At 38.1% G+C, this 26,887-nt stretch overlaps 2 protein-coding genes across 6 annotated transcripts; both read left to right on the forward strand.

Annotated features, from left to right (window-relative positions):
- The first annotated feature begins 3,690 nt into the window (after positions 1-3,690).
- Positions 3,691-18,222, forward strand: LOC124204255 (glycine receptor subunit alpha-2-like). 2 transcript variants are annotated; one of them, XM_046601299.1, is made up of 11 exons: positions 3,691-3,975; positions 8,308-8,436; positions 9,298-9,463; positions 10,174-10,256; positions 11,855-11,998; positions 12,136-12,218; positions 14,550-14,684; positions 16,021-16,121; positions 16,399-16,559; positions 16,722-16,842; positions 17,316-18,222. In XM_046601299.1, exons 2-11 carry the CDS (start codon positions 8,405-8,407, stop codon positions 17,484-17,486), a joined length of 1,197 nt encoding a protein of 398 aa, XP_046457255.1. In that variant the 5' UTR covers positions 3,691-3,975; positions 8,308-8,404; the 3' UTR covers positions 17,487-18,222. The 2 variants fall into 2 exon arrangements, with proteins under 2 accessions (XP_046457255.1, XP_046457256.1); XM_046601300.1 differs by having other exon boundaries at positions 3,712-3,975; positions 8,191-8,436.
- A 5,093-nt stretch (positions 18,223-23,315) lies between these two features.
- LOC124204212 (leukocyte elastase inhibitor-like) lies at positions 23,316-25,968 on the forward strand. Of its 4 annotated transcripts, none has more exons than XM_046601257.1 (7): positions 23,316-23,332; positions 23,531-23,682; positions 23,756-23,953; positions 24,033-24,240; positions 24,324-24,541; positions 24,610-24,937; positions 25,576-25,968. In XM_046601257.1, the coding sequence occupies exons 2-7, from the start codon at positions 23,593-23,595 to the stop codon at positions 25,716-25,718; spliced, it is 1,185 nt and encodes a 394-aa protein (XP_046457213.1). In that variant the 5' UTR covers positions 23,316-23,332; positions 23,531-23,592; the 3' UTR covers positions 25,719-25,968. The 4 variants fall into 4 exon arrangements, with proteins under 4 accessions (XP_046457213.1, XP_046457210.1, XP_046457209.1 ...); XM_046601254.1 differs by lacking the exon at positions 23,316-23,332 and adding an exon at positions 23,350-23,448; XM_046601253.1 differs by lacking the exon at positions 23,316-23,332 and adding an exon at positions 23,357-23,453.
- Positions 25,969-26,887: the final 919 nt, after the last annotated feature.

The following is a 26,887-nucleotide window of genomic DNA, read 5'->3' on the forward strand; positions in this document are numbered from 1 at the left end:
ATATATAAAGTTCCGTATTGTTTCGCATACATATACTTCTTCTCCTATTAATTTAGAAGAACAAACGGTAAACGGGAAATGCTAATCACGTCGAATTCAAAGTTTACTTTTTTGCCACTAGCTAGAACGGCGAATATTTCTATTTTGGCTATAACTATTGCTGTTTTAATATTTGTGTTTAGCATATTGTGTAATCTAGTGATGTTCTCGTTTAAATAACGACAACGAAAATAACGTATTAACGAGCCTCGTTGTCGACTTTTTTGAAAAATGCTCGTTTTTTTCGTTAACGATAACGAAATGGCTGTTTTTTTCGTTGTTTTCGTTAATTTCTTGCTAAATTTTTCGTATCAAAACCGTAGAGATTTCAAATTTTTTGACCATCAGGGGGAACTTTTTTTTCCCTCAAAATTTGGAATTTTCAATTTTGAAATGACCACCTACTAGCGACTTAGCGATCCCCTAGCGAGGAATTAGGTCATTATTTTCGATACATCATTTGGCCTAACATGCCTACTCATTACTTCATTAGAAAAAAAAATTGTAAGGTAAACGAAAACGGTCGCAAAAAAAGAAAAATGCGACACGTTTAAATTAACGAAACGAAGAACGAAACGAATGAAAAATTGAAAAAATAACGATTAACGATAACGATAACGAATCCAAAAAAGCACAACGGAACAACACTAGTGTAATCTATTTAATGTTGCCCTACCCGTCTAAAGTTTCGGATGCTAAAAGTTGGTAAATTCTAAACATCAAATATTAACAAATCACATTACTTGATGGAGGCAGGCGTAGACGTTGAACAGTCTCACACGGATTAATGTGAAATGCTAATCTTTGTATCGGTTATAGCTTTTCCTAAGATTAAGATTAAATTTTGGAATAAATCACCGCTGGTTTCGTTGATGCTATTGCGGCGCGTGCTGCAGGCCAATTGTACCTCCGATCCATTTGCGACGGAACATTTACTCCAGCGCAAATAGTATAACTAAGATCAAAATAGCCTTTTCTTTCTGAATTCATATTGCATTAGGTCGGATAGGGAAGCACACGAGACGTATCACTAGATTATCATTATAGAGAGTGCGAGGCCTGCGGCATTGTATGATAAGCTACTGTTATTCTTTGATCGTGTAAAAGACTATTAGCCATCTAATCTTTTATTTATTCTGCAGATTAATAGGCCTGTACAGTATATACAACTATGGCAAGCGAGCTTTTGATTATTTTGGTATCGGATAATAACGCGTGCACTGAAATCGTTCTTGTTCCATTCCTAGTTCGTTTTGGACGAGCTGGCTTTTTGTGATGTTTTCTGGTTTTGTTTTATATGGCATAGTTATTGCAAGGACAGTTATGGGGCCTTTATATTTGGGAGACACGAAATGGAAAAGTAAGGAGATCCGGTCGGAATTTGAAAACGGGTTTACTACGATATCTTTTGGCCCGTGTTAACCTTTACTTTATTGCTCTAGTTTTGCCAGAGTTTTGTCTATTTTTATTTCGCATCGGCGGCATTGTAGTGGAATCTAATTCGAGAAACTTAATCACTCGTGGCTTACGATGACGAGGAGTGCCGTAAAGTTTAACCGCCAAATGCAATGCCAAAACAATGGAACGGGTCAAGGGGCATGAATTTAATGAGTTTGGACTGTTCATGATGTCTTTGTGAGAGGACGAAGAACTTCAGTATAAAGTTGGAAATGCTTCCCTATACATCTCCCGAACAAAGATATGGTTGCATGAACTTTAAATAAATGAAGAAAAATAAATAAAATAAAATAAAGTACAGTTGGGTTTTGTTTTTTTCTCTAAAGTTATAGACTTGGGGGAGTTGACAAGGGCAGTGGACCCAACTGTACGTCGTCGGACCGTGTCCATGATCAATTAGCATGGCATGTTGCCCCTGAATGCACGGTACGCGCACAACTGAACGCGACTTATTTTCGATTGGATTGTCTGCGCCTTCCATCACGGCAAAGCCAAGTGGAAGTCCCAATAGAGCCCCCTGCACAATTGCACATAGCGTTATTCGTAGGCAGCCTTCCCGCTTATTGATATCTTCAAATATAACGAAATTTAGCTTGTCAGAAATAACTTGTCTGGAGATAAACAACGAGGAATAATCAAGCAATTCTTTTTCTCTTGAGAAATTGCGCGGTATTTAACTCTGGGCTTTACTCTTATTCCACACTACATTTAAGACTCAAATTAATTTAGTGCTTTGAAATAATGAAACACAAATAAAGATCAATAAAAGCAAATGACGCTTAAGTTAGGTGTACACTGTACAATACTACTCACGTATACCCTTCTTTGAGAGCCTTTCACCACGCACTTCGTTACAACTTATAGATTTCAGTGATACATCATTATACATATAGCCTATATCACACCCCAGCGTGTAGTAAACTTCAGAAGAAACTATTTTCTTAATTGAAACAGTACCGATCCAAACAGTGTAATTTCCGGAATATAATGTATAGTAGCGTAGCAAAAGCTGTAAATGTGTTTTCATGTGAAAGAAAAAGTCATGGGGTCGGCGGGCTTGAAGCATGCCTATTGGCTGAATGCTGAATCATCAGCATTCAGCCCAATTTTCACTCGCTGTACTACAGGCTAGTTTGCTTCGAGAACTTGTAATTAATTCAATTTGAAAATAATTGAAAAACTCGTGACAAAAAAAAAATGAATTACCATGCAAAAGAAAAGTTGAAACGCTTTTGGCCAATCTTCATTTGCTACTATCTGGTTGATCCTAATTCATCGTTGGGTGCGTACTGCATCGCAACCATGATTCGATCTGAATATTATATGGCGATCGTGCAGGGGGGTACTGGGTTCTGCTTGAGAATCTTTGCAGTAATCAGCATAAATCACAACGCATTTGAGTCCAAAACTCCTTCAGATGACTTAATTCAATCGCCGAACCAGGAGCTGACGACGCCGCTGTTATCCCGCTCCAGTAGATCGCGGCTGACAATCAGAAGAAATTCCGGATTGAAATCGATTTGGAAGGTTCGCTGGATATGAGCCTGCCGCACAATAAAGATTCCTATCGATATAAAGGAATGACGCGTGCAGGACTAAATAGGAGGTACATATATAGAATAGTATAAGGGTGCTGGCTAGAGAATAAGTGTGCAGGATCATTAGAGAGATAGAGAGAGGAAGAGAAGAAGGACGGAGAAGCGATAATGCCATAATCAACAACAAGAAAAAGATGCCGAGTCCAACAACAAAAATAAGAAAATGCGCACCGAATAGAAAAGAATAAAAGAAGGTGACCTGCGTGCATGATGAGAGCTCTATAGCGACGGGGAGATTAGATCACGCTGAATACGTCAGAGAAGAAGAACCCCTCTCTCAAATCTCTCATTTTGAATGGCAGCGGGGAGACAGCGGAGACGATATAGATGCGGGGGGGAAATGCGCAACCACCAAGTATATACGAAACCCACGGACCCAAAAGCGGAGCAAACTCCCGGAGTTCATGGATCTTTCGATGTTGTATACGACCCGTTTTTTTTTTCTGGTCTCTACTAGAATGCACGACGGGATATACGTATACCAGGCACAGCACAAGTTGGTGCGCAACTCCGGGCTCCGGCGCGTAGTTGACGCGCATCGGCAGGCGGGGATTCGACGAATTTCCAACCTCCTCTCCCACCCATCGCTAATACATAAGGTAAACTCTCTGCTGCTGGACCACCCAGTTGATTCGTTACGGAGCCAAGCGGCACTCTATAGGTCTTCTTCCCTCCTCCAACACGTTCCTATTCCTTCCTTCTTCTTTGGCACACGCACTATCGCTCTCTCTTCGTTTTAATTGGTTGCGGACATCCGTAGTCCACCGCTTATGGATTACTACCATTTTACGGTGTGCTGAAAGCCTTTAACTCGGCTATACAACCAATCTTTTCGATCCGGCTCTGCTTCGACCGGTGTTCTTCTTCGACTGATCAATACGTAAGTTCACGCTCTATCTATATAGTCTACACCCTACACCCTCCTAGGCCTGTCTTGTTGATTTTGTGGCCCTCGTTGATTGATGAGCACGCGTTGAAAGGGTGAAATAAATGGTACAGCAAATAGAGTGTGTAGGCGTTGACAAATACCACGTGAGCACTTCCGAAAATTCAAGTAGAATGCGGAATGCTGGCATGGAAGTATTTCTCGAATTTGAATTTGAATGGCCAACGCTGTTGCTCATTTCACTGCCGACTTGTTATCTCTGCGTCAAACGACAAACGAATCTTTGGGGTTGAACGAAAGAAATATTTTCCTTTTTAACCCAAATAAAAATAATAAAAATATGAAAAAAAAAAGAAAAGAGGAAGGGGAAAGATAAGAGGCTGTCAGGTCAACACGATACACTATGACGTACGACGTGTCATCTTGAAAAATAGCGTATACAAAGACGAATGAATGCTACATGCTTGATGGGTCACCGCGTCACTATAAAGCGCTCGGTCGCGTCTGCTACTACGACGTTGCTGGACGCATTGGAGCGGGGGACTCTATACGTGCATATGTGGCGTTATTTCGACGTGTTAAGCAATATGTCTCTCGGATCACACAGCACACGTCTCACGGGCCAGCAGTAGCACACGCAGCATCACCGCGACGGGCCATTGTCATCGTCAGGAATCTTCGTCTATACCACTGGAGTCAGCAATTAAGATTTTTTTTTTGACGCTGTGTCGCCACTGATTTACGAGCTACACTGATCATCGGCTCGCGCTAAATGGAGTGGCAGCGTTCCAAGTGCTTAATCAACGACTGGAAGGAAGCAACTAAGAGCTGATGATGCCCGTCACCAGACTTTGCCTGGTACATCCCGCGTGTGTCCATGGTGCCTTTGATTTCGAGACTTCAAACGAGAGGCAGAGCCCTCCCCTATATATGTCTGGAATGGTCTTCCTTATCTGGAAGAAAGAAAAAGGGTTGGTCTACATACGACATCACTAGATATTACAATATATTTGGTCATTCATCCAACTCAAAAGATTAAAGGTGAACTCGATTTGAACTTGAATCGTAAGTACCAGGCAGATGTACCGACGTAGTAAACGGAAATGTGTTCTCTTTTGACCAGAAATAGTACAGTGTACATTATTGGCATTATCCCGCACCAAGAGTCCATCAGCGCCTAATTAACAGAGAGCCCTGTTTGATTAACTGGAAATATTACAATTGGCCATTCACATCCAGCAAAAGCATTTACTTTTTTAAACCTGCATTTCTGCAATACACATGGACAAGTTGGTTTATAGCAAGACTGTCTGAAACTGAATACAATGTATTCCCTAGTAAGGAAAGTCAATTTGAACTTAGCAAGCGGAATGAACGTTTCTTGTAATGAAGAAAATGGTGAAATTCTTGGAAAGTTCAACTTTAGTTTCGCAAGGGAAAAATAAAAACGGGATGAAGAAAAGGAGAAAAAAAAATGGAACAAGGATAAGGATGAAAATGAGAATACGTGGTTTATCACGTACGGAAAAGTGCTCGGCGGAAACGAAAAAAAAAATAAGAGAAAATCTATACTCGTCGCCAGCCCTCACTGGTGAAGTTTTCAAAGGAACGCTGAAAATAAGCGAAGATCTTTTTCAAGCCCAGCAATCTGATCCCCGTGTCCCCAAAATTAAGAAAAAAAGGGGGTCTCTCTATATTCCGCGTGAGCCTTGATGGAGTAATCCGCAAATAAAACAAAGTTCCCCAAAGTGGGGGCAAAAAAAAAATGCTTTGATTCTTCCGGCCCATATCGCACCGCCATTGTTTCTACAAGATGTGACGTGCTACATCTGTTTGCTCTTTGCTGAGCTGCTGGTAGCATTCCAAGATTTTCTTAATTGACGGGATCGCGTAGTATTTTGTACGACTGTTTGACATCGAGTAGCTCGGCTCGGCTCGGCTTTATCTTGCATGCTATATTTCATCGCCTTTCATCCACACTCTCTATTTTTATCTCTCCCCTTTATTTTTTCTGGATTTGTGTACTAAATCAAAGTCCCGTGAATTTTGTCGAGACTTGAAAGAAAACAGAATCGGACCCAGAGGTATATCTCGACGTTACAACAATGGGCTTTGGAATCAAGTTGCCTTTAAATAACAGGTCGTAAATTCAATTCGTGTAACTCGCCTTTGCCGCTGGATCGTCGACGCTCTTGGGGGAGAAAATAATCAATGGCAAAGCCGGGGAAAAAAGAAAGATTGGCAACTATTTTCATCCGGTTTTTGTGCTATAAAGACAGAGTTGCCACGAGCGGTTGTAGCTACAGCACTTGTCTAGCGTATTGAAATCCCCGAAGAAAGCTGTGAAAAGGAAACACGACCAGCAATGTGTGTGTGTGTGCCTGCGGAAGAGTCGAATCGGATTGTTTTGTCTGGGCCCCGCAACAAGGAAGAATGTGCTCTATCGTGCTACGCCTCAAACGTCGTTCGACAGCCGATCAATTGACGAAAGTCCAACTGATTTTGTAGACAACCAACAAATCAATACGCCCCTATTGTATTTGAGGCTTTATTCCCAGCTCGTTAATAAAATGCCTATCGATTGAAAAAGGAAACCAGCAACAATATGAGAGCAAACCGTGTAATCTTTGTGTCGAAAGACAAACAGAGAACCTTATTATACAATACCAAAATTTCCACAGAGATTTCATATCTAATCTGTACATAGAGCCTGGAAAACTGTTGGGCACTATAACCGATTATCCAGCTACCGATAATCCAGCTCCCAGCCCTCTACACTCTCATTCAAATGAGTGCTACTTAGCGCTACTTATAAGATGCGAAATGGAAAGTGCAACTTATAAGTTGAGAAACGCTTCTTAGAAAGAAGGGGGCACAACTAAATGCCATAGTAGAGTGTCTACTTTGCCGTACGTTGCGAGCGCTACTAGCGGATTTAGCCCTTTTCCCTATATAGAATACCGCATATACCCCTTCACACGCTTGCTCTCTTCTTTGCTAATCTAAAGAAGTAGATACAAAACAATAAAGATAAGAAATTCAAATGTATATTGGCTTCAGAGTTGAGACATACTAACTAAATGTAACGATAAAAAACTTCGTATTTGAATAGATTTAAGTCAAGGGATAAAACAAAATTCAAAGAGGCTGGATGGACTCGAGACGGGATACAAAGTCAGCGGTTGAAGCCGACATCGATGCTATTTGGACCACACGCTGTTCAAAAAAATGAAATAGGGGCTTTATGTAGGGAGGATAGTGTAGCTGAAACACGAAAAAAGAACAAAAAAGAACGTTAAAAGCAATACTAGAATTTTGCCCTAATGGCACGAGAGATCCTTCAATGACAAGGCCTGCACCAATGAGATCTATAGATCTCATTGGTGCAGGGTTTCGCACTTTACCTAACCGCGTAATCCGAAAAAGAAAAGAAAGGATACCTTATACTGGCCTATACATCTATGATTAGATTCCTTCGTGACATTGTTTCGTCGTTATATTCCGCCCAGTCGTGTTATTCGGGATGGCCTGGGATGATATAAAGAGAAAAGAAAGAAAAGAAATGTACTATACTACATTAATGAATGATGATGTACAATAATGATGGCTGGCGTGAGCACGACATGGGCTGAAGATCTGAGATGTCGAAGCCAAAACTATCAGTTGTTATAAATCGATCGATTTGTATGAACATTGGCTCTGCGACGGGAGAGAGAGAGAGTTAGCCGAAATGCAAACTAACCGGTTTGCTTGACGTCGACGTTGAATAATTAAGCAAGTGGCCTCTATGCTTCTTTCAGTGGCGCTTTATAATGGGCCCGAGTCTTAAGATTCAATGACTCAATGGCAATGGAAGCCGACGTCGACATCAAGATCTATCTGGGCATGGATCACCAGCAATGCCGCCCGATCAAAAATGTGTACCAGCTCTTGGTTGCAGATTCAACGGGCGGATCGATACGGAACCTCCGAAAAGCAGAGCAGCTCCGGCAGCCTCCGCTCGACGTTGCTCTCCGTTTGGTCACGTTGCTCCCCCTCCCTCTCATCCGCCTTTATTCTCCTCTTCCCACTCTCTCTCTCTCACTCTCTCTTATGCGCTCTCGTTTCTTCTCTCCTTTTACTCGCTCCTTCTGTGTTTTCCCCACTATTCGCTCCACCCGTTCTATTGCATTGATGAAACCTTATGTATATCTAAATGATAATCAATAGATTTTAGTATCACGGGCATCGCCAGCCTCGCCACCGGCAGCTCGGCGTAGAGTCACGCAAAGCATCGTATAGCTACCTACATAGTAGCCTATATATAGCAAACCCATCTTCCTCTAGAAGGGGAATTTACTTCCGGTAGGAGCAACTGCCGCCAGCGCCCCACTTGGATCTACCTACCTCCTGCAGCATTAGTCGGCAACCTGAATTTTTTCCCATGGCGCAGATCGTCGCTCTAGTCATTTCAAGGTGAGACACCAGTCGCCAAAATGAAATTCGTTCTGTTTGTACCGGACATGCTCCTTCCAAACTCATTCCGTGCTTAATGGGTCACCGCTTGATATTGAACGAAAGTTTAGACAGACATTTATAAAAACATGGAAAATCATTCTAGTGGTAATTTGTTATCTCACTGGCAGTGAGCGCTCCGCAAGTGCTTGCTCTTATATTTCTAAATTACAACTTTTCAACACATTTCAATTAAACAACATTACTATATTTCTAAGTTATGCAACGAAATGTTGAGCAGCAAAAAAACTATCTAATTAATGAACTTTGTATTGATAATTATGCATGCTTGTAAAAAGAAGAATAAAAAGGCAGTGATGGAATTCATATTCTAGAAAACACAAAAGCGGCTGTAAATTTTCAAAATTCTTAAATGTCGTGAATAATTAGAAATGAATAAAATGAAATGATGAATTTGAGCTGATTTTTGTCATTTTTTCCAAAAAAGCTAAAAATTATTGCAATCGAGGAATCAAATGACTTAAATCAACTAAACACGCTACAACAACAAAAAACTACCCGATTCATTCTTTCTATCGATACTTGCATGAAATTCGATTTACTTTTCCCTAGGCCTACAATAAGTTTATACATCAAGAGTTATTTCGTAATTTTAAATAACGTAATGGTCAACTTGGCAACCTTGCACTAACATGTAAAATTTTTAGTTTCAGAACAAAAAGTAAAAAAAAAAAATTAATGATTATATAATTCCTGTGCTTGTGTGCTGAGTGTCGGCAGGCCAACTTTATTGGTCCCATTAGGCCTACTATTGCCTTAATCTCATCTTCGTTTTTCGTTGTTGTATATTCCTTGGAGCAGCTTGATTGGTTGTGGGATCCTAGTCGATGCGATGGAGTTATCCGATATTCTGCCTGATCGATTCAATTACGATAAAATGCGCCCACCTAGACTGGAAGGTCAGCCGGCCAAGGTGTTCAATCACTTGACAGTCATGGGTCTTGATTCCATTAACGAGAACTCAATGGTAAGTCAAATTGCTCTTATAATGGTCATGGTTTTCTTGATTTGATCTAACACTGCACGACTTAGCGGTATATATAATACGTAATTATTTCTCTTCTCTGACGACAAAGGCTGTGCCTGATGATGCCCTGATGTGGAAACTTTTTCGTAGATTTTCACATAGAAGTTTCCTTTACCTTCTATTTCTGCACGAACAGCACGTAGCTAGTCGCGCGTATTTAGTTAACTATTCAGCTCCATAACTTATTGAATACTTTGAATTACACCCTAATGAATGTTTGTAAGTCTGTGATTTACTCACGCATCCGTAAGTTGCACACATAAACGGTTTAGAAAAATAAACTTTTATCAAAAGAGCTGAACTGCCTAACATAACGTCACTTTTAGACGAGGCGGGGTCCGAGGTCGGCAACTTTAGGAGAAAGTTTACGAAATTCAAAGATTTTGCCATGGTGATTTACATAATAAGTTTGAATCTGTTGTCAACCCCACGCCTTTCTAGAAGCTCTCAAGATCGAGCATTCAAAATTTTCAAATAAAAAATGACTTTGAAAGGGGGTGGGTGTACACGGTTCACTTAATAGGTACATTAAACAAGCATACTGCACATGAGCTTGAATGACTGGATCTAACTACTGTGTAAAAGTTGAGCGACTATATAAAGGAAGATAAAAATAAAATAAACCCCGTTTCCCTATTGCCTTTTTCTAGACTTACATGGCTGATGTCTTTTACGTCCAGTCGTGGCGGGATCACCGTCTCAGCCTTCCGGAAAATATGACGTCCGAATACAGGTAATAACCACACTTCACTGCTGTTGACCACTCATTCCAAGATTTGATGGCAAAATACTTGTGATAGACATTTTTACGATTTCTCAACTTAGCCTATATAGGTTAGGTGATTGTGTTGTGGCAGTATGATTATACGGAGCTATATTTATTTTGATTACTACTGGCAGCTGGGTAAAATGTTGAAAATTGTAAGCAAGTATTGGATATAACTACGTACCAGTAGACCTTTTATAGGCCAAAGTTACGTTAGTTTTGATTTAATAGTATACCGACGATGGTCTTGTGCCGTTGGCATTGAACCAAAAACGAGCATCCCGAATAATTCTCTTGCCGCATTTCCGACCGAGAATGCTCGTGGATATTCTAAAAAACCGAAAGGAAGAAATGTATTTCAGTGAATCAGTTTGACATGTCCACTCATCCACCCCAACTACAAGTCATCCCGTCTGTAGTTTTTTCTTGTCATGTACTCTTGTTGGCCGTGATTGTCCTTGGCGTCCGTGCCTGTACGTCGATGATGTTCAGATTGAAATAGAAGGAGACCAACAAGCCCAAACTAACGTAGTGTGGTGGTGCGGTGCCTTATCTATTCTCAACCAGAACCTTTTCAACCCTCCCCCCCTCCTTCATCCCTCTCTACTCCCCCCCCCCCCCCTCCCATCACCGTCTGCTCCTTATATTCTTCCGACTGTTTTTTCCCAACTCTCTCGTAGTACACTCCGCATTCGGAAGAAGGAGAAACTCTCCAGCAGCTCCCACCACTTGAGCGCAACACAAAAGCCCACGGTTCTAGTCTTCTTCAGCTTCAGACTGTGTTTCTGTTGTCTGCCTCCAACTATGCTACTACCCTCACTTGTTATCCGTGCTGCTCTTCGCCTCTTCAGATTCGTTTGACAAAAAAAGGAGGGTTATATACTGCATCATCCAAGGTGGAAATGAGAAAAGAAGAAAGGGCGCAAAAGGAGACGTACGCTGTGCTCCCTGAGCGTAATAATGAAAACGGGACAAATATATATAATAAGGTGGTGGCGGTGATTGTGGACTCTCTCACTCGTTTCGAGCACGCGTCCAGCAGCTCGTTCAATCTCTATTTGGAGGGCGAGCGGGAGCGCGAGTTGGCCGGGTATAGATCAAGTCAGCGGAATCCGACGGCTCTGCTGAGAGAAGCTAGAAGGATTGCAATTATCCTCGATTGAGTTTTATTTCGCGCCTGACCAAACTTTAGATAAGTCGCCAATCCTATTCCGCAGTATACAGCTCCAATAAATAAGTCTGAAAGTTGGATCCAGTCAAAGGGCAAAGGCGCCGAGCTTTTTACCTCCTTCAACAATGGCTGCTTGATATAATGGCAGTCTAATGCGAGTCTTACCATTTTCTGTTGATATATAATCGATTATAAGGATGAAAGAAAACTGCTGAATGCGCATAATTAGTGATATACGGATGTGAAAAATTTGCTGAATAGAACACATTTTTTTTTTAAATTGCTGCTGACAATGGCAAAAGTTTTCCTGTCTCGTCCTAGTTCACGCTGTTGACTTGCAAAGACAACCGGCGTTTTTCATTTTCAATTCATTTTTTTTTGGTGACGATTGCAGATTATTGGACGTTGAATGGTTGAAGAGCATTTGGCGCCCAGACTCGTATTTCAAGAATGCCAAACAAGTCACATTCCAGACAATGACCATTCCGAACCACTATCTATGGCTCTACAAGGACAAAAAAATCCTCTATGTCGTCAAGTAAGTTTGAGGAGTGAGAAGACTTACATTTTATGATGCGATTTTGTGAGTAGTTGTTATATATAGACTCAAGAGCTGTCAAGTTGACGTATTCTGACTTCTTCTGTTTTTTAAATCTGCTTTGATGGTACATATAGACTCACCTTGACTCTGTCGTGCTCCATGAATTTCGCCCTCTACCCACACGACTCTCAAGAGTGCAAGATTCAGATTGAAAGCTGTAAGTCTCTGCTTTCTTTTTAACTTTATCTGCAACATTAAAAAATGTAAGATCTAATGTAATGTACACGTAATATAGTTAAATCTTGTAGCTAATATTACGTACGTACGTACTATAGCGTTCATGAATAGCTTATTCATTATAAATGTAAATCATAATTTATTTCGTGAATAGGCCTCGTCCATGTCTACGGATACACATTGTCAAATTTCAATAATTAGAAGTCTATAGTTTTTTTTTAGATTCTTTCATTATAGTACAGTTAATTCCCCGCTTCAGTATAGTAAGGAACCTCAAATAAGTCAAATTAACCCGGCTCTTTGATGTCATTATATTCGAATAAAAAAAAAAAAATACTGCACCAGAAACGTAAAAAGGGGCAATGCTAAATGATGCTGATGACTAGTCCATACTCAACCGTCATGTAATCTGGAGCGAAGTAACAACATGTATATTATATGATCGATCTATCTATGCACAGGCATTAGGCTAAAAAGCGAAATTATGTCTTCGTCGTTAAAATGCTAAAGAAATAGACGAAATGATGCCAGAACCAATGTTAGAACAGTTACTTATTACTTCATATAAAAAATCAGGAATGAACTTTTTCTCTGCATCTAAAAAAGCGTAAAAAAGGCCCTATTTTGAAAAACTTTTTGGCCGTTGCCTTTTAAAGTTTTCTTTTATTGATTATTATAAGATGTTAACAAAAATAAAACTTCTTACTTTTTTTTATACACCTTGTTACAAATTTTACAGCGCGCAATAGGAACTTTTTATTTTTTATACATCGATGAATATATTTACTGAACACAAGAACTGATAGTAAATCAAAGTATCAGCAGAAAGCTTTCAGATCTTGATGGGAGCTATATAAGTACTGTCACTTTTTCTTTTTTTTTCTAGTGAATCAGCGAATTTTTTTGAAAGACTTGATTGGCCGATCGATCAAGATTTTTCGTTTCCACCTAGGTGTGTAATATACACTCTAAGTTTTTATCTCCTACTTTTTCCCTTCTTTATATGGTAGAGGCGAAAAAGTAGGAAAAAGGTAGGAAATTCCTTCTACTTTAACGAAGTAGGAAACTATTTTATTCCTTCTACTTTTGAAAGTAGGGAAAGGTAGGAAATTTTATTCCTTCTACTTTTGAAAGTAGGGAAAAGGTAGGAAATTTCTTCTATATTTAATAAAGAAGGAAATTATTTTTCATTCTACTTTTGTATAGTAGGTTAAAAGTAGACTATCTAGCATTTTAATGGTTAATAATTATTTGTTAAGCTTTAATAAGAATTTTGGGAACATGCTTATGATTAGTTTCCCTACTGCAACGAAAATGTGAAAAGATTCCATTTTATTTACCATAACTGTTAATTATGACTTACGATTTGATAAGTAATGTTAGAATCAATTAGCACAGTGGTTAGCAAGCTGGAGTGCCATTCCAAAGGTTGAAGGTTCAAGTCTGGTTGGTTGCGTAGGGATGGAGTAGGGATAAAGTAGACAAAATGTTGTTACTCTACTTTTCTTTGCTACCATCGGGAATTTTTAAATGGTAGACAAATAGTAGATACTCTACTTTTGCTGACTACCTTTTCGCGACTTTATTGCAATGGTAGACGTTACGTCAACAAGGTAGAAAGCCCTACCAAAAAGCCATTTCGCTACCGAAAAAGTAGCCGAAAGTAGACGAAAGTAGAGAACAAAAATCTTAAAGTGTAGGATGAAAATGCAGTCTGAGGTTTTTGAGAGAGGGTTGACCATCAGTGACAGTTCTTCAGAATTAATAATAAGGGCCGCCATTAAAATCAGTAAATCCACTTGTCAGAAGAGAAAATCGGATTCTCACACGGAGCAAAAGCGCTAAAAACGTAGGCACCTCTGGCGGATGTGTTGTTGTGTGTACTGAGCAGTACAGTCCAGTACAGTCCAGTACAGTCCAGTACAGTCCAGTACAGTCCAGTACAGTCCAGACGTCCAGTACAGTCCAGTACAGTCCAGTACAGTCCAGTACAGTCGAAGTCATTGAGATTGGATTGCGGGAAGTCAACAGTCAACGGCTCAGCAGGCCCTGTCCAAAAGACCTCGATATGAAAAGTGAAAGGATAATTTTTAAAAGGTTTGGAAAATTCCGCTGTGGACAACAAAATGCGTGGATGAGTGACCGTAAATTTGAATTAAAATCTTCTGAAAATATGATTTCGGCAACACTAGGTATTTGGCAATAGTTTTAATAGAGAAATAATTATTACCAAGGCAGAAAGAACGACAAATTTTCTCTACTGCAATTTTTTTTGCTATATGTCTTTTAATTTTATTTATTTTTCATCAAGTATCTCACACTACTGACGACCTGGTTTTCGAGTGGGAAGAAGACGTGCCTCTTGATGTTTGGAAGAACATTGAATTGCCGCAGCTGCAGTTGGAAGGAAACTACACAAACGATTGCACACAAGTTTATGCTACAGGTATTTTAGGCCAAATACATACATATATAGTATTAATTCAGAGCTATATTTTAAGTCAAAGGCATGTATCACTGCTTTCTTTGAAAGTGGCCAGTGCACCCAATAACCCTTATAGGCCAGATCCGCAATCCGGGAGAGTGGGGCTAAAAGTCCTGAGGGCAGGTCGCTCTTTTCTAATTATTTAGCTCTGTATTAAATTAAAAAAATTGAGCTTTGAACCATGTGTGCATCATTAGCATTCGCACTAATATTGGAAATTTCAAGAATATATAACTAGCCGTTCTGAAGATATAAAGTAAAAACACTTTTGACTTTTCTTATGCAAGATTTTTCGAAAAGCTTTTTCATATAATTTCTTTTGGAATAACGATAGAAATATTTAAAAAAACTAGTGAAATAGAGAATTTTATTCTCTATCGACTATATGTAAAGGGATAAACAGAAAAATAAATTATAGTGGCCTTAAATATATTTTGTGTAGACGACCTTGTTGGGGCTATTTCTGCCTTTAACCGTAGGGCTAGTTGGCTTATGGAAAATTACCATTGCTGAGAATAACTGAATTTTTTAATTAGCTCAAATTACTTATGGATATTAAAAACTAACCAAGGCAATTATATAAAACCACACTGAAAAAATAAATCGTTGTTATTATGATTTATTTGATCAAAATCAAGGTTTCAAATCAACCCCCGTATAGGCTGTTCTCCCATTAGAATTACAAGGAAAGCCAACTAGTCCCGTTGTAGGGGCATGTTGCGTAATTTTTCTTATTGTTTTATAACTTTAATAACGCTTGAATTGTAACTAATGAAATTTTCAAAAAAATACTTTCAAGATAAAAGAATTTTTTTCTCTTTTTTTAAGACCAAAAGATATCAAAAAGGTATTGATGGAGAGAAATGGGAGAGAAAATAAAAAAAATGTGTGCCAACCCTTACTACTCTCCCCTACGTTCTGCGTTGGCGTTAATTTGTTACGATTTGTTAAGAAACGAAATTAATAGAAATTCTTTATGGTCTTTCACTCTGTTTCAATGCCAAATATTGAGAGAGGGTTGTTTCCGACAAGTGAATGCGAAACGGTAGCAACCCAGTGTCATGTCTTGCAAGTGCACACTAGCTTCTCTAAGTACACAACAGTATTGACATAATGCGCAGGCCACAGGACAATTGTTATTTAACTAACAGGCCCTAACTTTCGGGTACGATGGATTGGTAGATCTCCTTTCATTATTTCTAGCGTTTACGATATAATAACAGTCAATTTTTGATCTACTATTTTATTTTAGTTTTGTTCTTGGTACTTAACATGTTATTTGACAATTTTTTTAAAGGAAACTTTACTTGTCTGGAGGTGGTTTTCGTGCTGAAACGACGACTGGGTTACTACATGTTCCACACCTACATCCCGACTTGCTTGATTGTTGTCATGTCTGTAAGTAATGATTTCAATTTATAATCGCCTTTTAGGATCATTGTCCTTCATAGCAATCTTAAAAATCCCATTGAGGAGGCAAAAACTGTAGTCCTATTAAAAAATATTCGACACCAGATGATTAGCTTAAGAGATCAAGTCCATAAAAGCTGAGAAAACACTTACAAAATATTAAATCATGCTGAGGATGTTCTTAGTCTTGGAGATCTTGGTCTAAGAATTTATCTTTAAATAATCTTGGATATTATAATAATGACTGTGTTGTCTATGTGAACAGTGGGTATCGTTTTGGATTAAACCTGAAGTAGCTCCTGCTCGAGTCACATTGGGCGTCACGTCACTGTTGACTCTGTCAACGCAACATGCAAAATCTCAAGCAGCATTACCACCCGTCTCCTATCTCAAGGCGGTAGACGCTTTTATGTCAACATGCACAATGTAAGCGTTTGATTTTTCTTACGTTAGATAACTAATGTTTTTATAGATTCACTGGACGTTCCATATTTGTGTAATGATTTGCAAGAAATATTGCACACTTTGTTTTCTTGGAGCTTTCACGGCATCATGTTCTTAATATTCTACACTGTTGTCTCACAAAAGATTCGTGTTCATGGCGTTGATGGAGTATTGTCTGGTGAACATCATCTTGGGCGATTCAGACACACCGAAGACTGCAAATGAGCCTCCTAAGCCAGAAAAAGTTTTTGACCTGGCTGCAAAGGTTTGCAAAATCCTTTTTTTTGTTATTAGGCGAAATTTTGAGATAGGAATTCGTTGTACTCAGCAGAATGACTGACTGACTTAAATGGATATTTTTAAATTGAATCCTGTTATTCTTGGTGAAAAATGGGGCTGTGTAGAACGTGTAATCGCTAGTCTTAAATCAATCGAGCATTCCAACATACTTTTTTTTGCATTCTGATATTCGTAACGCAATGTAAATTAAATTTTGAAATTTAACTCCAATGATATTGAATGGGTAACCTGAGTTCCATTTAGGCTTCTCTGTATTTTAATATTCGTTCTAAAATTCCTGTCGTCTTTGTAGTCAATGATTTCACAATTTCAATATTTTTTGAAAATATCACAGTATTTGAGGCGTATTTTTGTCTGACATATTTCTTCCGTTCATTTTGGTCGGAGGAATATTGACGCATTATTCTACTCTCTGTTTTTTTCTTTTTGGACTTGAAGGAAAACGCTCGCATGTTGATGGGGCAACCACCAAGGCCGCCAGGACCAACGCCAGCTCAGCGCGCGCGAATAAGGGCTATTCAAGTCGACCGATTTTCTCGATTCTTTTTCCCATTTCTGTTTACTGTGCTAAATGGGTCTTATTGGGTCGTTTTCGCTTCCTATCTTTAAATTATATTCGTAAAAGAAATGTCATTGGAGCCGAGTAGCTTTAATGCCGTAAGTATATATAACCTTTATTTGTTCAGGTTTATATTCGTTCACTAGTTGTATTTTTCATGAAGTTGATTCTCCGATATAATTAACCTACTGAATTTTGTAACATGTTGGTCCACTATCCAATTCAGCCTTTCAAAATCTTCAGTTTTTTCCCAATTTATGAAGCTCCAAGAAGAAAAAAAAACGTTGTCGATATTACATTATTACCAACCGCAGGACAGTTTATGTCGGAACTTAGTAATAAGTCACGTATTGTATTTTACCGAATCGTAAGACTAATATTAGACCTCCTGTTTGTCATCTTCGCTTAACTCATCGTAAAAAAAATAATTAATATGAAATTTGCTTTAGTTTTTCTTTAAATGATTTCAGCTGATTGGTTGGTTCACTTATTATCTACGATTATCTTCTAACTACTATTGGTATTGATATAGCAGAGGGGGAAGCAGACTCATGTAACTGAATGTCCTTTTTTGTGCTAAAATATCTTCTTCCATTATGTTCGACAGCCCATCGAAAGATCAAGCTGATATAGCTACGAAATCTGAATGAACCCTTTCTTACAAATTTTTTCTTCACAAATTTCACTTCAAAACGTTCTTCATACACTCAAAGTAGGCCTATCTAGTAGATTTAACGTTTGTAGACATTTTTATTCGAAACTTGATAATACATTCTATATATCGAATCAACAATAAAAAAATTAGCTTAGGACTGAAGAACATGAAGATGAACAACACTTTGGCATTTGCAATAAGATAAACTGGCTGTGCAAAATATTTAGAAATATTCAACATTGTGTACGTAGCCTATCTTGCGAATAATAATGTGATTCGATCGAATTTCGACACATTTTTTATTTACAATTTAACGAGAACAATGCTATTGTAATTATACGCTATCTCCAGCATTATACTTAAAAAATTGCGAGCTAACCTTGTTTGAACTCCCAGACAATTTACGTGATATCTACATGATATAAGATTCCATAATCCAAAGAGAGTTGTGGTCCAGGACAGATCCCGGTACAAGGAAAACAAATCCCGCTAAGAGGTATCCCTTTAACAATAATTTTTCTTTTGGGGCTGTTTTTTGGGACGGATCTAGGTTTCGCGGGAATCCCGATATGTGGTGCCATTTAGTAGTGACAAAAAGAAACTTCAATTTTAATGCTATATTTAACGGATTAAACAAGACAAAAATAAACATTAGCTGTATTTGCCAAAATCTAAATAGAAGAAAACAGAATTCACAAAATGCTACTGCAATGATATTCAACGTTAAGAATAAATACTACGGTATTAGAAAATTTCCCATTACTCGGGGTGGGTCGGATATTTTCATATTTATGGATACGAGTGTACAGTATGGTGCAAAAATCGGTGGTATTTTTTTAAATGGTGCCATTTAGGGTCAGGTTTTATTAATATTGGGTTTATCCAATGTTAGCAATATAGGTTTATCTTTTGAGCAATTAAAAAACTTTTCGAAATGTTGCAATAAAACAGTTTCTCTCAGTCATCTATAGGGTGCCGTTCTTGAGATTAAACAATAAATATAAAGGAAACATTACCATCTAAAGTTAACCAACCGTTAACTACTAATCTAACACCCTTTCTAACAATCATCAAACGAATCTAACATTTGTTTAACACGGATTTTCGATACATAACAATGAACTAAGATTTCATAACTAAAAAACAAACGTCTAATGTCAAATGAAACATAAAAGGTAACATCTATCAAGCCATCTATATTAAACACACATTAGGTTGAATTTGCATTAAATTAATCAGTCATTCAATCACGTAACATTACACTAACCATCAATTAATTCAATTGCAAAACAAAAAAGATTTAGAACAGTAATTAATAAACCAATCAGGAAATCAACCCGCTAACAGGAATATCAATCGGGACAAATAAATCACTAATAAAATCAAACTGTTAACTGAAAAACAAATAACAGAAATCGGAAATGCATGAATTATTGTTCAATCTAACATTAAACGAAATATTAATATTAACTGTTGCAAAGCAACGCGAATGCTAATCATTAATTGTGAATCAATCACAAAATCTTAGCTTTATAATAAACGATACTCTAAAGAATAATTTCATTTTGAATCAATCACGAAATAAAAAAAGCTGATTTAAAGGATAGTAAGGGAATAAATTCAGAAGATTAAATTAATCGGAAAGAATACTATTCGTTTTGCTGTGCAAAGATTAATTTTTTTAGCCTTTAAAAAAAAACAAACACTTTACAGGTTAATGATGGAAAGTAGTTGAGCTAAAATTTTCACTTTAAGGTAGTTTTCCTTTAAATTAGCCAGGGTGACACTGTTAGGATTAAACTGAGAATGCGAGAAGAAGTTCATGGTTTGGGGATAGAGGACACGCAAATGGAGGAACAACCACGCGATTCTCATACGAAAGTTCTGCTAACATGTTAGCTTTTCTTTCGGCAAATTTATTTGTAACTTCGCTTTGACTTAATTCTTCATGTTGTAATCCCGACATCATCAGCCTCAGTAGACCTATAACGAAGAGCTGATTAGGCGAGAAATTACTTTCTGTTAAAATTGGGTGGGCATTCCATCCGCGCATAAATCCATCTACCGCATCAGTTAGCAGCTTGGTGGCTACAAAGTGCAGACAATAAATATCAAAGTTGTCGCTGGGGTTGAGTATCCCTTCGTACTCCAATTGACTACTACAAAAATATATTTTTTTAATTAAGCAATAATAGTTATTGACCTCAAATACTTACTAAAATTATTGTAGAAGGGCACCACACAATTCTGGAATACATCGCGCAAGGCCCTATCAATTCGTTTTGTTATGAATCGAACCATGGACTACTTTAACTAAAGGACGGGACTCTTCGGCCTTTCCTATGTCGGCCATGTAAAAATTTTTCCGGGAGAATCAGAATCGAAATTTAAAAATATGTATTGTGTTACCTAATGTCCCTATACCAAAAATGTACGGTTATAGAGATATTGCAAATTACTTTACGGAAATATTTGAAAAAAGACAAAACACCGGTGCCATCTAGGAACCAAACCTCCTAAGCTCTTGGAAGTCTGCAAGCAGATGCCCATTCGTGCATACCAAGAGAAAGAGACACCACTCTCTTATCTCTATTGCTTTCACATAGCTGCATAACTCTCTTTTACCTTGTGGCATATATTCTTGAGAGCTTAGGGTGCTTGGCTGCTAGATGGCACCGGTGTTTTGTCTTTTTACCCCTACTCCTGAAAGTAAAATTAGAATACCTTATTAATTAGTTTTTTTTACTAAGATTTATAAACACAGTTGGAATCAGCAAAAAAAACTGCATTTATTGATGTTTTCCATTAATTATCTCCTGAACAAACCCCACCCGACTAGCTTTAACACGGCGAGATAGGCTAAGAGTCCCGTCCTTTAGTTAAAGTAGTCCATGATCGAACGCCCAGTGATGAATGCATTTGAAGGCTGAGCCTCCAACATAAAATCGCATACCCCAACATTCTCCGTTCCCTTGTCAGATCTATATTAAATATTTTTTTACGTAATGAATCCATTATTCCTACGGGAAATAAAGAGATAATTCTTAATTACTAACTGAACTCGAACGGGAAGACCCCAAACCGGTACCCTCTTTTTGAAATGTTCCAGCACGGTGAATGCACGATTGTTGTTGGACAATTTTTAAAAAGATATGGCTCTTGAATATCTGTCTATTCCACCATGAATTACAAATCGCCATCTAATGAAATGTAATTAAATATAATAATATATTATTAGTCAACGTCATTAAACTACACAAAATAACATTGTGAGGCTGTGGTGTTTGTCAATGAGCATCATGGATAAAGGCCCTTTTACGTGGTACACACGGCGACGAACAGCTAACATTGGAGGTGTAATATAAAGAATTTCTCGAACACGATTTAAAGATCGTCTAAGTCGTTCTCTTGATAGTCTTGTACCAGTACCATGATAACTGTACATGGAAAATTGGGGAAATTGGGCCTATTAGCCGCCACGGGTCGGGCACAGCCCCAGCCTCCAGTCGGACCTTTTTGTGCCTGCCCGGCTTGGTTGGACCTTCAAGACTGTACCGGACAGTCGCTGGTATAGCCAAAGCCCGACGGAAGCCTGACCGGCAGTCGCCGTGTGGTAATTACGTGTAGCTGAGAGAATGTGGATGGGAAACTGGGGCCGTAAGAGAGTGTCGTGACGCTAGTGGCCTATTGTCAACTGCATACCTAAAAAAGGAAAAATACCCAATAAAATGTATTGAAATGGAAGAAAATGAATATGAAAAACGTTTTAGACACGTATAACTAACCAAGAAGTTCTTTTATCAAATGCAAGTCATTTACTCCATCTTTCACTTTGCATACTTGTACAATTGAACTTGTACATTCTCATAAAAAAAGAAGGAAAGATTCGGGGCAGCCATTACAGCACACGTAATAAAACAAATTATTTTTAGGTTTTGAAAAAGTAAGTCATCAGTCAAAACTCAGTAACCACTTTTTTGAAGTACAACTTTTTTCAGTAATCGAAGTTTGTAATTGTAATTGTAATTGTCAGTTTTCGCTTTCGAATTGAATTGTCTGGGGTTCTATAAGTTTGCAAACAGTCAAAATCCCAATAGACGTTGCCAAAAGTCACGTGACGCCACATTTTACCCAATTAGATGATGCATTGAGTACTCTCGACCATGCCTACTCTCGACATGGCACGAAAAGTGTGTTTAACAAAGCGAAGAGATCCCCATAGCTTTCTCTCCATACCCCTGACAAAGCTGCCATGTCCCAGCAAATTGCGCAGACGCGCCAAATTGTAACATACTATGTATGAGTTGTAAATGGCATCGAATACCTTCGAAATGGGCCAACTCTACACAGTAAGAATTAAAAAATATATATTTTCAATCAATATATTAATTTGTTTTATGGGTTTTTAAGGAGTTTTCGATAGGGTGTTTCCTGTTTTTTTTCAAAACATTAATATCTTATCCCTGAGGAATTTAGTTTACTAAATTACCAAAGGTTTAGGGGCCTTTAATGCAGCACAAGTTACAGTAGTCTGCTGAGAGAGGCACCCCGAAAGTCTTTATTGGGAATTTTCTCGACCAATCAGAATCGAGGAAATCCGAAAAACACGATTTACGGTATTTTTATGGTTTAGTTTTTAACTATAAGGCATGACGAAGTTAGGTATAGAGCTTATTAGATACTTCTGAACCTAAAAATAGAACTATGTGATTCTTTTAACCTTTCGATGCATTTAAAAAGTGAAGTAGCGGCCATTTACTTTTTGACGGCTGTGATTTTCCCAGATCTGATAACAGATGACGCTACATTAAGTAAATATCAAACCCAAAAAAAGCCATAGTAAGAATCAGTAAGAAAAGAGTGGCCTTTTTTAACGTTAGGTCAATCCCACCCATATCTTAGATTTCAAACTTAGATCTAAAATGTAACTAACTCTAAATTCCGAAGGCGCCCAAGGGGCTTTATCGCTTTCGTAGGAAGTATTAATTGTAATATTCTGTCATTCCGACGTTTGAATTTTTAGTGAATAGTTATAAAAGTAAGTCTTAATACGATTTACTATATTATTTGTCTTTATTTCGCATTTAAGTTGTGAAATCGGAAAGAAACTGTTAAATCACTATTTGTAATCAGTTCCACGGCATCCTTGGGATTTTTTTGACATGAAACAGCTTGCTTATCAGAAACTGCAAGCAGGTAGTAGTTCCGGTTGCGCTGTCTCACCTATTCCATCAGTGTTTCGTAAGTTTTCCCTTATCTCCCTAGTCATAGTCGTATCGGACCATCACTTAGTTTTCACGCTTCACACGGACAAGTGCTGAAAAAATTTATATTGAAAATACTTCTGTTTAATATTTGTACAGTAATTTTCACATTTCCTATATCCTTTTAATCTATTTGACCTGTTTGCATATCTAAAGAAGATAAGTTTGTTTACAGGTTCTCTAGCTTGAGTGACAGCAACTGTTTTCATAGCTTTGGGATTTTATCATATTTCTACAATGGCTTCAATTTCCAAAACTCCAATTACGATAGCTGATCAGGCAAAAGCTGTAGCTGCACTTCAGAACTTTTCTGTTTCTTTGTTCCAGGTGAGTTTACATAAAACTAATGCCTTTTAAAGTAAAGAATCTTTATTTACTAAAATTTTTCCTGTTGTATTAGGCAGTTGGAAAGCATCATAGCCCAACAGAAAATGTTTTCATTTCTCCTTTTAGCGTTGCTGCAGTTTTAAGTATGGTAGGTGTTGGTGCCAGAGGCAATACAGCTGTACAACTAAAGAAATCAATGGGCCTTACAAACTATGTAGCTGAAAATGGGAATAGTGATAGTGTGATTGGAAGCCTTATTCAAAGCATCAAGGTAAGAAATCCAATACATTACCACATAGTGTGACATATTTTTAATAAAATTGCTTTAAACATGAATCGTTTGTTTGCAGGGTGATGAAAATTTTTCTTTCGAAGCCGCTAATCAGCTTTACGTTGCCGAAAAGTATCAGCTCACTGATAACTTTAAACAAAACTTGAATGACAATTATGGAGCCGCTGGGCAATCCGTTGATTTTGCCGTAGATGCTTCACGCAAAAAAATCAATGAGTGGGTGGAAGAATTCACCCAGCACAAAATTAAAGATCTTCTCCCTGAAGGTTGCTTTCTTCATTGAGAAAATCAGTCAGACATACTCATCATTCTACAGATTTTAACTAAAATCATTATCTATTTATATTAGGATCGGTGAATTCTTTATCCAAATTGGTGTTGGTCAATGCCGTATATTTTAAGGGAAATTGGATGCGAAAATTCGACTCGTCGCTTACCGCAGTACAACCTTTCTATTTAGGATCCAAAGACAAACAAAAGAATGTTAATATGATGCATATTGATGCGGAATTTCATACTGGATACATCGAGAGCCTGGACGCTCGACTTTTGGAGCTGCCCTATAGGGTTGTTTCAAGCTTTAAGGAATACCTCGTACAGAGATTATTTTTACCAAAATTCTCGTCATATTTCAGGGTTGGGTTTTTAGCATGTTCATCGTACTTCCCAACAAAATTGATGGGTTGCCTGAATTGGAATTGAAAATGCACGAGGCTTCTCTGGACGACTCCAATGTAGAAATGCGTAGTGCTAAACTGCATGTGGCTATCCCAAAATTCAAGCTGGATGCTGATATTAAACTTAAAGATATTTTAATCAAAATGGGAATAGCTGATTTGTTTGACGCAAACGCTGCTGACTTTTCTGGAATATCGGGAGAGAAAGACCTTTTTGTGTCCAGTATATTCCACAAATCATTTATCGACGTCAACGAAGAAGGAAGTGAGGCTAATGCTGCAACAGGTTAGTTTCTTAACTTTAAATAGCTCGGACGAGTAAAATCATTATATTTTTAGTTTTACACTGCCGAAAAAATGGGTTGGTGTTTGATTTGTTTTGATAATTTCTTCTTATCATAATTATTTCGAAAAGTTGCAGAGATTGCTTTGCACTAGAATTTTGAACGCTATCCCTGTAGTGTGCGCTTTGTTGTTATTACCGTGTTTGTTGTGTATGGTTGGTTGCCTCATGTTCACTTTGCTTTCTACGTTGGTTTGGGTTCGCAAATAGGTAGTACCAGTAGAAAGAAGAGATAATTGAATTTCGAGGAAGATCAGATAGTGGATCCTTTTATCGCTGATCACCCTTTCATGTGGCTATTACGAGACAATGATTCTGGCATGTGGATCTTCCTCGTACGATATGTTGATCCAATTTTCATTCGTGCCATTCCCGAAATAACATAAACCCACCATAATGATGAGCTTTAAGCATAACGGTTTCGTTTAAGACAGCTTCTGGGATCCGTGTGTTCCTTTTAAGTTTCGAGATTTGGTACGGTAGATATTAGTTAGTGAAACTTTCACATTCAATCTCGCATTTAATTATAGTATACATACATCTAGTTATTAACCCATGAGAGTTTGTTTTTATTCTTGTAGGCTATGTATATGAAACGTATGGAATCCCTTCGGATCCGCCTGCACCATTTATTGCTGATCATCCTTTTTACTATTTCATCCGGGACAATGTAACAAAGTTGATCCTCTTTTCCGGTCGTTTGGCTCAACCCCCCCGCATCTAGCTAAATCTGTTGGAGTATTTCAGTTAAATGGCAGTTAGCGCCACGCCCTACATGCTTTTATGCATGAATATATTATTACTTTACTAGCTTATAAAGTTAAAAAAGCCGCACAAGTATTAGCTGCTGTCTTCATTAACATGGAGGTAACTAAGGTTTGTGATTTCTAAATGCCCTGTGTTATCCCCCCCCCTTTCAAATTCATTTTTAGTCTTATGAAATCTATATAATACACTCTGAAGTTCAATGTAAATCTGAATACTCCATTTAGTTGAGAAGATGCTCATGCATTAAGCGTCAAATCTAGGGCAAGGACTAGGAGCGTCGACTTACCAATATGATAAAAAATGTGTACACCATACTTTAATACAGCCCAGAGTTATAAATTTTATCCTCATCTGTTTCTCTAGTAAACCTGGATGTGTCCATATTGGAGTCCAGTTATCCAAAAAGAAGGTTCCACCTTAAACCTATTATACCTCAAACTATTTTCGTATAGTACCTTGCTAAATTCATTTACTAGAAACTAGAACTAAAATGTGGTTAGTACAAATGCATCCATGTTTGGCAATGATGCAAAATAGAACAAATAATTAAATATAAATTTGTTATTTATATTTTTTTCATTTCAAGCAGTTCAATTATTTCAATTGTGTTTCGAAATTCATTTCGCTAGACCCTAAGGGTGTAGACACTTTATATTTTCAGCTTTTCAAAGACCAAACAAAAAATAGAGGTGCGGTACGCTACCTTTCTCTTCAGACCTGTACACGCCCCCTATCTTCAGACTTTTTTCAGCTCTTGAACAGAAAGGATGTCAGGTCCAAATGATTACTATGGTGGGAGTTATCCGTGGGATCCACGGGCCGTGAATAGAGTTAGACATCAAGAAAATCGTGATTTTGAGCCTAGATTTGAGGAACGGGATAGGTGACCTCGTGGTCCGTACGACGAATTTGTGTTTGCGGAAAGAGATCGAGCCCCATTTTGGGACCAGCACGGTGCTGGCCCAATGTTCCATGTTCAACCACGCGACCAGTTCAAATATCGTGACCGTCGTTCAAGTGTGAGATTCGTTGATCATCAGCAGGGCGAAAGGTATAAGGAGCGTTATTATCAGGACGAGGAGTTTGGGGAATTCTCGAATTGACAAGGCGATTTCGAGCAGAAAA

This window comes from Daphnia pulex, chromosome 10, assembly GCF_021134715.1.
Source record: "Daphnia pulex isolate KAP4 chromosome 10, ASM2113471v1".
Lineage (NCBI taxonomy): Eukaryota > Metazoa > Arthropoda > Branchiopoda > Diplostraca > Daphniidae > Daphnia > Daphnia pulex.